Source organism: Calonectris borealis, chromosome 21 (genome assembly GCF_964195595.1).
Source record: "Calonectris borealis chromosome 21, bCalBor7.hap1.2, whole genome shotgun sequence".
Classification (NCBI taxonomy): Eukaryota; Metazoa; Chordata; class Aves; order Procellariiformes; family Procellariidae; genus Calonectris; species Calonectris borealis.
In genome coordinates this window covers 4,335,536-4,347,716 of record NC_134332.1, presented here as the reverse complement: position 1 = coordinate 4,347,716, position 12,181 = coordinate 4,335,536, and the positions used below count along the sequence as shown (strand labels likewise).

General features: G+C 54.5%; 1 protein-coding gene across 1 annotated transcript in view; it reads right to left on the bottom strand.

Moving 5' to 3' along the window:
* ASTN2 (astrotactin 2) overlaps window positions 1-9,982 on the bottom strand; it is a 361,627-nt gene extending 351,645 nt beyond the window's left edge. Inside the window, exon 1 of the mRNA XM_075170429.1 lies at window positions 9,652-9,982. Coding sequence (XP_075026530.1) covers window positions 9,652-9,982 — 331 coding nt within the window. The remainder of the gene's footprint in view (window positions 1-9,651) is intronic.
* Window positions 9,983-12,181: the final 2,199 nt, after the last annotated feature.

Sequence of the window (12,181 nt, the reverse complement as noted above, 5' to 3'; positions counted from 1 at the left end):
TTTCCTAGCACGGTTTTATTGCTAGAACACAAAGTTCAGTCGAAGCCCAGGGGCTCTTCAGGTGACGAATGCACCCCTACAGCCCTCCCTCCGCTCTGCGGGGGATGAAAAATGCTGAAGCCCCTGATGTGAACACAGTAGACGGAGCAGCCAGCGCCCTTCCAGCAACAGCAGGCGAGGACCTGCCTGCACAGATCAGGCCAACGTCATCGCTGCTGGATGTGCCTTCAGCCTGCAACACGTCTCACTCCCAAACATACCCGTCAGGTCCCCAAAACGCCACTGCTGTGATCGGCTCCTCTACAGCACCCCTCCTCTTCCAGCTGGACCTACCGTACAGCCTCCTGTCCCAAAGGCCATCCCCGGTAAGGGCCAGGAGGCTCTCGTGAGTTGAGCCTACCTTAATCAAGTGGTACCCAGTGCTGGCATCCCCTGGGAGACCCCGAGCTGCCCACCTCGAGCACCTCCTCCAGGCAGAAGACGATGGGAGACGTCTGCCGCATTCAGCGGCTGGCCCTGGGGCTGGGGGATCCCAGGTCACACCGGAGCCTGAACCAGCGAAAGCCCCAGGCACACGGAGGTGAACCCCAGCACGCTGCTTTGGCTCAGGCTGTCTCTCCTGCAAACTCCTGTCTGTTCCTGGGAGGGAGGGAAGGAAACGGTTTCTACTTTTTTTGGAAGCCTAATTGATGCTTGAAATGAGCCTGTGGACACAGCTTGATCATGGGCTGCCCAGTTTGGATGGCACGGAAGAGAGGGAGAGGAACGTGCATCCACCTTTTGAATCACCTTCCCAACCCCTCGCTCCTCCTGGGCACCTCTCTCTGTCCAGACTTCCCAAGACATTAGAGGTGGAGGAACAAGGAGCGTGATGCCAACAAGAAGGCTTTCAGAGAAGCCTGGGAGGAACTCCCTGGGCACATTACAGGGCAGGAAAAAGAGTTTAAACCCCTCTAATTTAAACAGATGAGAAGTGTGGACAAGAAAGGACAAGAAAGAAGTGTAATGGGGGTAGAAGGAAAAGGCACATATCAGGATGTCCCAACAAGCCCCAAAGCTCTCCAGGGCCACCACCCACGCTGAACCCACCACGGAGGTGACTGCTCAGACCCAGCAAGCCAAGGTGAAGGGTTTTCCATCTCCCTCCATCCCCACAGAGCAGCCGGCGCAAGGCAGCGCTGAGTAACTGAGACTGAGGTGGGAACAACTGGCAGCATCCACCGTGGGAGCCCCTTCACCCCGGGAAGCCCATCTGAGTGGGAAACTACTCGAGACAGCAGATCTCGCTCTGGGTGCACGCTGCACAAGTAATTAATTAGGTCAGTGGCATCAACTTTTACCCCAGCTCCCGTCAGACGCCCGGGCAGCAAGAACAACAGCAACACGGCAAGCGTGAGCAGAGTAGAGGCTTTCCAGCCTCAGCACACAGACCTGGTGCTCCCTGGCCGGGGCAGACAAGCAGCAGGTCCCGGTCCTGGGCTGCAGAGAACATGCCCTGCTGCAGCCCTCCTCCCTGCTCCCGCACACAAACTGCCCCGCGATTGCCACCACGGCATGCAGCTGACACGGGAGCGGTGCACCAAGAAGCTGCTGTTATCGAGCAGCTGGCTAGCGGCAAAAAAAAAAAAAAAAAAAAAAATTCCTATGCTGTTGCCAACTCCTATCTTCTGTCACTTGATCCCATATTTTAGGGATGCGCTGCGCTCCCTGGAACGCCAATCGCTCGAGAACCAGAAAGAGCAGCAAGAGAAGGACAGAGGCTGTGAAAGGCCCTGGGACAGGCACAGCCGCGACTGCGGCAGCCGCAGGCACGCTCTGCAATGCCAGCTCTCCTTAGGCGAGTGCCTCGGCCAGCAGCCCTCGGGGCTGGCCGGGGAGCCCAGCTCAGGCAGCAGAGCCAGGGCAGGGCTCCAGCCGCAGGTGAGGCCACCCCTCAGAGAGATATAAGGGAGGGGAAAAAAGGAAAAAGAACCAAAGCCTCAAAGGTATCAGCGCAGCTGAGCTCTTGTGAGCATGCTCACAGCCAGCAGCAGGGCTGGGAGCAAACCTGAGGTCTCCAGACCCTGCACCCCACTTCTGCGGTCCTGGGGCCATGGGCTTTTGGGAGGGCAGGTTCACACTTTAGTGACTCCGTAAGGTCTTTGCAGCCGGGGCAGCTCCCCTCCGTAGATGTATCTCACCAGACCTGGAGAAGGAAAGGCACCAAAATAACCAGCCTGTCCCCAAAGGCAGGCTGGAGCCAGGCATTCCCTCCGCCACTCGAGGACAGGCAAGCGCCCAGCTCCGGGGAGCCACGCTCCGCTCCCCCCCGCCGCAGCTCGTTAGTGCAGCTGGCGATGCAATTTTTGTTTCATTCTCGTGCACTGGAGGAGCAGATGACGGTGCACGCGAGGTGCTAGGCCCAGCGGGTCCCCTCTCCAGCGCAGCGGCTCTCCTCTCCCTGCAGAGAGATGCACAGCTAACCTTTACCAGCTCACCGCCCTGCGTGCGGCCATGCACGCTGGCCTTTGCCTCCCCTTCTTAACAGGATCACTCCCATGCATATGCCTGGGAGCAACACCATCAGCTCAGTAATCTTCCTAAATACAGCAGTTACCAGGTGACTGGGAAAAAATCTCTTTTACTGCTGATGTTGCTAATGGAAAAATTCTCCCCTTCCGCTGCTGCTTTCAAAGCCAGGCGCAGTTTCACACAGACTTTGTCTTGCACCGAGACGGGAGAGGTGGAAGCACAGAGGGAGGGGTGCAAGACTGGATAATGAGAAACAGAGGGGAACTTCTGTCTTCCTCCCTACCAGCCGCCTCTGCCCACAGGCAGAGCCCTGGCTCCAAATCTTATCTGCCCCATCTTCTCGCAGGCAGTCGCAGCCCAACCTCCTCCTGCAAGGAATCCCTCCTTCCTCCCCAGACCGCAGCGGGATAAGCACACTGGATGCATTCAAGAGCAGTGCTTCTTGCACGGCATACAGGGAAGACGCCCAAAGGGATCGATGGGCCAAAATCATTTACTTCGTGATTTTTTTTCCCCACCTGCCTCCTTCCCAGGAGACAACCAGAAAGCCTCACCCAGCCAGTGCAGATGCAGGCAGCCAAGATCACTGCTCGTCCCCTCCGCACGCCATTCTGCTTCTTCAATACCATTAAGTGTCTCCATACTGTCTGGACACTGGAAACCTTAACTGCATTAGCTGAGACCCGAGCAGCAGCACAAGCATTCAATTCTTTTAAGTGGCACCATTTCTTAAGCTGGTTACGCACAAGAATCATCTCTGCTCAATGCCGTCACCCACTCCACAGGTAGTGACAGGGACAGGACTGGGGAGCAGCAAGGGAAGACCGGCTGAGGCTCACCATTCCCCATTTCAGATGGTTGCAAGCGGAGGAGGACACTCCGGACACGAGCCGTACCGTGGGCATTACAGACGACGAAAGGCTTCAATCAAGGCGCTCCTATTTTCTTCACTTTCTTCAGTCTCCAACCCCAGTCTGCCCCCCACACTCTACGAGGCGTTTTGGTGTGATGGTAGGTGTTTCTCAAGCCACCTGCAACTGCTAACATATATGTCAAGGTAGCATAAGATCAATACCTCATCGTTCCCACAAGTGGCATCAATCTATTCTCCTCCTGTCCCAGCCCGTCCCACGCCTGAACTCCTGTTACACCAGGAAAGCCCAAGGGCTCAGCCCGGTTTCGCAGCCAGCCAACGCCGCACTTCAGCACCGTACCACTGAGGCAGCACAACAGCTTGACGGTCACACAGCTGGGATTCACACTTTTAGGGCTTAAAAAGGAAAAGGCAGCAAGTTTTGGAGGTAATGTCTATCTGCGAGGTGGCACTCGGAGGTCACACCTCCCCAGCCCCCACGGAGAAATGCAAGCTCCCCACCTAATTCTGAAGAAAAGCACGTTTTTTTCTTCCAGCAGAAGAGCAATAAAGGTCTCTGGCACACCGACATCATGGAAAACCTGCTGCCATCACATGGGAAGAAGCGGGGAGCAGAGGGGATCCCCAGCCATCAGCCTCCTCCTGCTACTCCAGCCTGACAGTTCAGCTGCAGAAAACCGGCTCCTCTCTCCATAGTTAATCTTCTGTTGCCACTAGCTGGTCAACGCGGGTACTCTTGGAAAGCAGCATCTCCCGAGTACAGCCTGCCACTTAGTTACAGATTCCCAGTTTTCCCTGGGATTTTCACCCCAGGAAATACCTGAGACGAAGCAAAATCCCTGCACGTCCACACCCCACCGTGCTGGACAAGCCACGTCCGACCTTGCCTTTGCGGAGGGGAGTGGTCATCTGAGGACTGACCCATTTTCATGGGCATTTTGTGCCTACAGCCCTTCTGAGAGCTCTCCTCTCCTGCAACCACAGTGGGCAGATCTTGAGCTCAGGACCCACATCACCAGTACCACCCCACCCCGAGCCGGGCTCTCCTTCCTTCCCTTTCCAACAACAAGAACCCAAGAGCCTGGAAAGCTTAAGCAATCACATGGCTTCACACAAGGAGGGGAAGAAATTGCTACCAGAAGGTTTTCCCTCTTTCCTACACCCTCCCCAGGCAGCCCACGCCACCGGGGACCCGGCCCAGACCCCACGGCCACGCACCGCTGTGGATGGGCATGAAGGGGAAGGGAAGCAGCCCCTGCTCTCAGGTCTCCATCCCCCCAGTCCCTATTCCACGGAGCCCACCGACACGGCTCATCTTCACTGTACCACCTCGCTGAGGCTTTTTGGCTCCCTCCACTTGCCTGGTGGAAGACGCAACTCTTTACCCCTTGGACCACCTCGGGAACAGCCAGAAAAAGAAAAATAAACAAAACCCCCACTTGATTAACCAAACCAGACATGCAGTGCAGCTCTTCAAGTCTAGCAGGAGGCAGTTAACAGAAAAGGGAGGTGTTGAAACCAAACTTTGCTCATCGGCTTCTCTCTGCAGAGAGAACTCGGTTTTTAGCCATGAGCGGGGGTCTCACACCGGGCGCACTCTCCCTCTGCCACCCGCACGATGCTGCTCCAGAGCTCAAAGGCCAACTCAAAGCAGCGAATGGCGCTTCTGAACAGCGGCATCAAAAAGCTTCAGTCGCACCCACGGTCCCCGGGTACCCCTCCAGCCTCTCCACCCCGCTCTGCAAAAACAGGAGTTGTTGACAAAAGCAAGGGTGGCAAAACCCTGCTCAAGTATTTTCAGAAAAGGCAGTAAATTCAAACAATCTGCAGGGAACTAAGTGCTTTCCCTTATTTTAATGCGTTCTTACCCCAAAGAGGAGAAGTTCAAGTTACAAGATGGCTTCAGGAAAAGTTAAGAAAGAAAATAAAAGAAGTGGCACCGAACTGCTGAGGAGACGGAGGAGCTGCCCAGCTTTGAGAAGCGGGGGATAATCATCAGCCACGCACAGGGGCCACGGTGGGACACTGGTAATGTAGATGCACGAGCACCTTTTCGGACAACCGCCGAAACAAAGCCCCTTGGAGCACTGCAGACGCCCGTCAAACAGCATCCATTAAAGCCATTTATGAGAAGCGTGTAGTAAACTGTTCTTATGTAAGCCACTACTGGGTAAGAGCAGCGGTGAAAATTTGTCTGCCTCTTTCCTTCTCTCTCCTCTATATATATCTGCTCACACATAGACAGAGCTCATCTAAATTAGCTCGGAAGCTAACTGCTTCATTCCCTGAATTGCACTTAAAGCAGGCGACGCTGCTTGTGGAGCAGCTATTGTACAGAACACATGGCTGCTGACTAAATCAAGATACATACCTAGAGAGACCTCATTGTACAAGAATAAAGTCAATGATAGGCTGCACCATTTGCCAGTGTAACACTAGAAGAATTGGGGGGGGGCGGGGGGGGGAAATACCGCAAAGCATCAGTTGTATCCAAGGTTAAGGAAAGGGCAGGATGCTTTTTCAGGAAAGGGGATGCACAGCAATTCGTAATGCGCTGGTGGCGAAGTTACATTTGTCATTTCCTGCCACCACTGTGCTTTGCTGGGCACTTTTGTAATAACGCAACCGGGGGGTAGGGGGAGAGACATCGTTCTTGTCTCCAACGCAAGAGAGAAAAAATAAACCGAGGCGTAGGCAATACAGAAACCGAGACATCCCGCTGCAGAAGGGACACCGAGCAAACTAGAGCTGCCGATCGGCGTTTCAGCCGCAGGTCCCCCCGCTGCAGCCCGGGAAGGATGCAACGAGAAAACAAAGTTTTCTACCTCTGTTCGGGGAGGAGGAAACCATTCCCTCCTGGCCTCCCCACCCGCTTGCGGGAGGCTGCGTGCAGGCTGTACCCGTTGCAGAGAGGACTCCCGGCAGAGCAGGTGCTGCTGGCGGAGCATCGCCGGGCTCCCACCACCCTCTAGCGGGCTCCCGCGCGCTTCCCGCGACCCACGGCTCACGCGGGCGAGCAAGCGGCGGCTGCTGCTGCTGCTGCTCCTGCTGCAAGCACGCCGTGGGGCCAGGGGTCAGCTGCGTGAGGATTTCCTACCACTGCTTTCTCCTTTTGTCTCTGTCATACAGTGGCTCCTGCAGACCAGGCTTCCCCGCAGGCAGGGATGCAACCCTGGAAGCTCTCGCTTTATGCACTTATACTTAAGTGAATAAAATCTCATATTGTCAGGGAACAGAAAAAGTTGCTTCCTCCCTAGAAGGAGGAATCCTTTAAAGAAAAGGGACACAGAACAGTACATGTGCTTTGTACCAGCCACCGACTCAGAGCATCTATCTCCTCAGCCTATTTTAACTTGGTCTGCCCTTAAAAAGAACTAGCAGGCGCTTAGGGACATGGTTTAGTGGTGGACGTGGCAGTGTTAGGTTTACGGTTAGACTCGATGATCTTAAAGGTCTTTTCCAACGTAAATGATTCTATGATTCTAAGTTTCACACCGCTGCAGACAAGGCTCCGGCACCTGCCAGCCTTTAGCTACAGATCCCCCACCCTCCTTTAACGCAAAGGAGTGACGAGAGGCACAGGAACCACTCCAGCCTCGACAGACTTACTAAGCTGGGAGTTGCTGAGTAGGCCCAGGTCTACAGACTGCCTGCTTAAACATAGCGCTTAAACAAACTCATCGCCACCAAGCAAGGCGATGTTTTATTTCATGCTTCCTGGCCTGGAAAGACTTTTGAGCCCTGCAGAACGGGGTGGCCTCAATTTATTGTAAACTTATTTCACTTCAGAGTCTGTAGTACCAGCACCAGGACTCAGCTCTGCCTGCTTCGTGGTTTTGGGTTATTTGGCTTTTTTTTTTTTTCCTCTTCCCAAACCCCCCCCAGGATGGCAGTCGAGGTGTGGGCTTTAGGAGGTCTTCCTACCCCATCCTTACCCCCATGAGGCCAGAAAGCGGTCTTTGCTAGCAGCAAGAGCCTGCACTCAAAGATATGTAGGAGCCCTCAACACATTTGCAATCGGCAGGACGTCAGCTCTTACGTGTCTTCCTCAGCTCAGGCCCAGACAGCCACTAAACATGTTCAGCAACACGCATAAATACATGTAAGCATCAGAAATCAGCTAACGATAAGGGCTATCGAAGATTTTGGCAAAGAGAAGCCACTGTTTAAAGCAATCCCTGCCCCCAAGTCACTCCAAAGCCATTCGGCTGACCTCCCACGTGTAACGTGATTTTCACCTCCCGGAGCCCATTACGAGGCAGCAGCAGCTCTCGGGTTCCCAACCATCGATGAACTTAGAAATGGATGCAGGGGAAAAAAAACACTATAGAAAGCTCCAGCCTTACTGCCCGCACTAGAAAAACAAGCCAGCAGAAATCCTCTACAGCACTCATCCAGAAAAGAGTTAACTGCGAGCGAGACTCAGTTGCCACACCAGGATACGGGAAGAAATGCAACAAATTTGAAATATCAGAGCATCCACGGCAATTCACGAGCTAGACCTTGGGGAAGGACAAGTGTTTTACCTTCTCTGGAGGCAACGTGCTGATTAATTTCAGGATAGTGATGAAGCCATCCCACCACAGACAAAGCTCCCATTTCTCTTCTGACCTGCCTGACGCCTGCAGGTTCAGGGGGACAGGAGGGGACGTTTTGGGGTCTTTTGTCCATGAAGGGGCAGCAAAAAAAACACAGTCTTGCAAGAGACATGCTACATATTAAAGATTGCACACATAACCAATATCCCAGGCAAGCAAGAGAGTTTTTTAGACCCAAGACATGGTCTCTTTACCAGCAGTCACTCACAGAAATAAGATTTGCTATACAAGATCATGTCTCTGATCTATCAAGGCAAATTTCTCTCCTCCAACTTGAGCTATTACCTAAGCTATGCGCAGAGGGGTTTCTTTGCCTTCTGATATATTTAGATCAGTGCGCAGTTCACACCCAGTCCCTGAAGAAACTGTACTCTAATCTGAAAATTCAACTCAGTCAACCATGAAACTTCTTGTTACTTTTAATCACTGTAAGGTAAATGTCATTCCTACTGCATCAAACCTTTGATTTCTCACTTTTATTACTTGAAATAGAGTATCTGGTTTGTTTGGGATTTTTGCAGTTGACCAACCATGTCTAAGGAAGCCACACCGCAAAGCCAGAACCCAAGAGGCTCAAGAAGTACCATCAACTTATTTATTACAGGCGCTTGCTACAAGAAAGCTTCACAGAAGGTAAAATGACAGGACTCAGACAGTCATTTTCCTACTCTGGCACATCGCACCCAGTGAAAGGCAGTCACTTCCCCAAGGTATGGGAAGGGAATTGCGGCGAGGTGCCCACCAGGTCAGCCTGCACGCAGGCACAGCTCAACATGTCTGATGCACGCAGGGCGATGCACTGGAAGCCACAACCCAGCGGTGTCAAGCAGTATCTCAGACCCAAAGTTAAGCAGGTAGTTGAATTATCCTAGGTTCTGACACCAAAAAGCAAGAAAGCTAGTGGATAAAGAAGAGATCAACACAAAACCTTCGGTGACCTGGCAGAGTAAACACCACGCTCTCCATACGGCATTCTCAACAGTTCCCTTGGAGGGTCCCCAGGCTGATTAAGGCACAGAAAAGGATAAAAGTGACAAGAGGCAGCTCAGGCACCCCATCCGAGACAACAGGATCCGGCATCAAAACGAAAGTACGACAACAGAATTATTTCTAGTCCCATCCCCCTCCCCACAAAAGCTGAGATAGGAGGAAAGTCTGCAGGCGTTCGCCACAGACCCAGGCGCTGGAGTTGTGCATGAAGAAAGAGCGAGCTTCGAGAATTAAGACGAAGCATTTATAAAATTAGGCTCTGGCTAGAAAAACAGCCTCTCCCGTTCTCCCAGGCTCGGTGGTACCTCCTCCAGGGCTAAGCGTTCAAGTTGGAGCACAAGAGGCAGCACCCATCACTTTATAGCCTGAGCAGAGAAGCTTTACTCCCAGGGCTTTTACAAGGCAGCAGCCCTCAGGCCCTGCTAGAAAATCCCTCCCCAGCAGGAAAAGAAAACAACAGGGTACAGCAAGGGCAGCGTTAGAAAGCTCCAAAACACAACCAGGCTGCCCACGGTAAGGGCGGGTGAACAAAAACCCCGCCGCAGGAGGCTGACAGCCCGGAACCGGCTGCCCGCACCGGGATGCTCCACGACCCGGGGAGGTGCGGGGCCGGGGCGGAGCGGGGGGCATCGGCGGGACGGGACGGGACGCGGCGGGGGAAGCGGTGCGGGCGCCTACCGAGGGTGAAGAAGGGCAGCTCGGTGTTGTCCAGGTCGTCCTGCACGGCGACGCGGCCGGGCAGCTCGCTGCGGACGAAGAGCAGCAAGCGGGAGTCGGCGGCGGCAGCGGCGGCGGGCGGCGGGGCGCCGCTCCAGCTGATGTCGTTCTCGCGGAGCACCGGCAGCGTGGACACCGTGACCGTCTTCACGCGGCAGGGACCGGGGGGCTCCCGCGACGCCGCCGCGCCGGGCCCGCCGCCCAACATCACCGGCAGCAGCAGCAGCAGCAGCAGCGGCGGCGGCGGCGGGGGCGGCGCGGCGGCACGGCGGCGGCGCGGCGGAGCGGCCATGCCGGGCCGGAGCCAGGCGCAGGAGAGCCGCGGCGAGGCGAGGCGAGGGGAGGCGAGCGGAGCCGGGCGCACTGAGCCGCCCCAGCCCGCCGCCGCCGCCGCCGCCGCCCGGCTCCGCCTCCCGGCCCGCCCCGCCGCCGCCCCCCGCCCGCTACCGCCGCCGAGTCGCCGTTCCGGGGACCCTCTGCCGCTCCCCGGCGGCCGACGGACCCTGCCCGCTGCCCGCGGGGGGGGGCGCGGTGGCCGGGTAGTGCTCCCGGCTGAACCCGCCCCGCTCTGCCCGGGCGCCTTAACGCCATCAACTCCCGCCGGCCCCGGTCCCTCCGCTTCCCCGGCGTCGTGGTCGGCTCGGCACCGGCCCGTCAGCCCTCACGGCCGTTCTGCCCTCTTCCCCTTCCTCGGCTCCCCTGGCCTGCGCTCTCCCCCTGCTCCCGCGTCGCTGCTGCCCTCTGCGCATCCCCTTTCTTATCCACGGAATCCAGGTTGCGCTTCCAAGTGTTCCCCCGGTCTGGCCATGGGATCTAACTCGTTGCCACGCATACCTGCACGCTGCCCCTTGCTTTTAGGCTGTGGCACAGAAATGCGCTTCCCATGAGTTTTTAATAGTTATTACCCTTTCATAAGTGAATAGGCATCTCCGGTGTCCAGGGCACACAAAGATGGCTTGCAATGACAAGCCTGGAGGAGACAAACTGGTGACTTCTAACAAAGATTTTTGACCTGGTCTTTAACAGCCAGCGTTTAAGTGGGAGCCGGAGGAATAAACGATGCTGAGGTCTGACCACAGATTCCGATACCCGTCCATCGCACAGATGCCCCGGTGCTACCTGAGGGCTGGAGTTTGTGCTTGAAGACAAACCAGGTGAGCTCCACTGCCACGATTTTGGCTCACGCCCTGCTTGGGCCATGACAGAGCCAACTGGCTCTTCAGGCTGGAATGATGGGGGTTAGCTTGGAGGCAAACCCTGTCCCTACAGGCAAACCGGACACGGTTAACCCCAGCCCCGGAGCCACATGAACTCCTGCCCACGGTTGGGCATGACTAACCGAGACGAAGAGAGGCAGCCTACGGTAGGTATGAGCCAGTGACTCACAACAATTTCCTAGTGACTGCTAATCTACCTGATTTTATTTGTAGATGTACATATAAAAGAAGATGTCAAAACCCTAACAAAGCACGCTTAATGCTCAGGCTTATATTATTTCCACAAGCTAATTAAGATCAATTCATCACATGCCTGTTGAGGCAAAACAGCCTTCTGAGATACGTAGGTCATCAAATGTTAAAACCACAACAACGGCAGAATGGCAAAGAATGTGAAATCCAGCAAACAAACAGCTCAAGCCCTGCTCCCGGGGGCCAGTCCCCGCTCCAGAGCAGCCGCAGCTCCAGCTCACAGCCTTAACAAGCCGCAGCCCCCGCCGTAAGAGTATCGGTGTGAGTACAGTGCTGATTTCCAGCTACGGGAACAGAGAGAAACCAAAAAGTGCTCACCAGCAGACAGGCAACTAGTTACAAAAGGTTTACTGTGGGACCCCAGCTCTGCCTAACTGGGAGAGATGACGTTTCCAGGCATGCTGGAAAAAAAAATCAAGCACAAATCAGTCCTAAATGTCAGCTGTTGGTTGGGAAAACTGTAATAGCAGAAAAAAGAGTTTCCCCTCTTTTTTTTTTTTTTAAAGGGGGAAAGGATATATTTCGGGCTGTTGTCAGTACATGTACTAATTTCCAGGCATTAGCAGGGTGTGTGCTGATTTCTTTTTCCTAGTTTTGACAATTCTAGACAAAAAGAGCAAAGAAACAATACTGCAGAGGTACACAGAATGACACACTAGGAGGCAGTCTGTCTAAAAAGTGGTGAAGTACATTTTTTTATATTTTTTAGAAGTGGAAATCCTGAAAAAGAAAAATAATTATTTCTATTTAAGGCTCCATCCCTGTTACTCAGATCTCCTTGTAGCCACTTGCTGCACAACTGTGTGTGTGCCACAAGTAGAGACTTCTCTTGCTGGCAAGGGGTTGTCCTTGGGGTGGGAACGGGATCCAGAGATACCTCCTGCTGTCACAGCTCTGGGCAGTGTGCTTTGGGGCGTGGGGGTTTCTTCTTTAGTTTTGCCGTGGATCCAGCTGAATTGGAGGGGAGAACACATGTTCTAGGCGTATCCAGATGCTCTGATCTAGCATATGCCGTTGAGCAA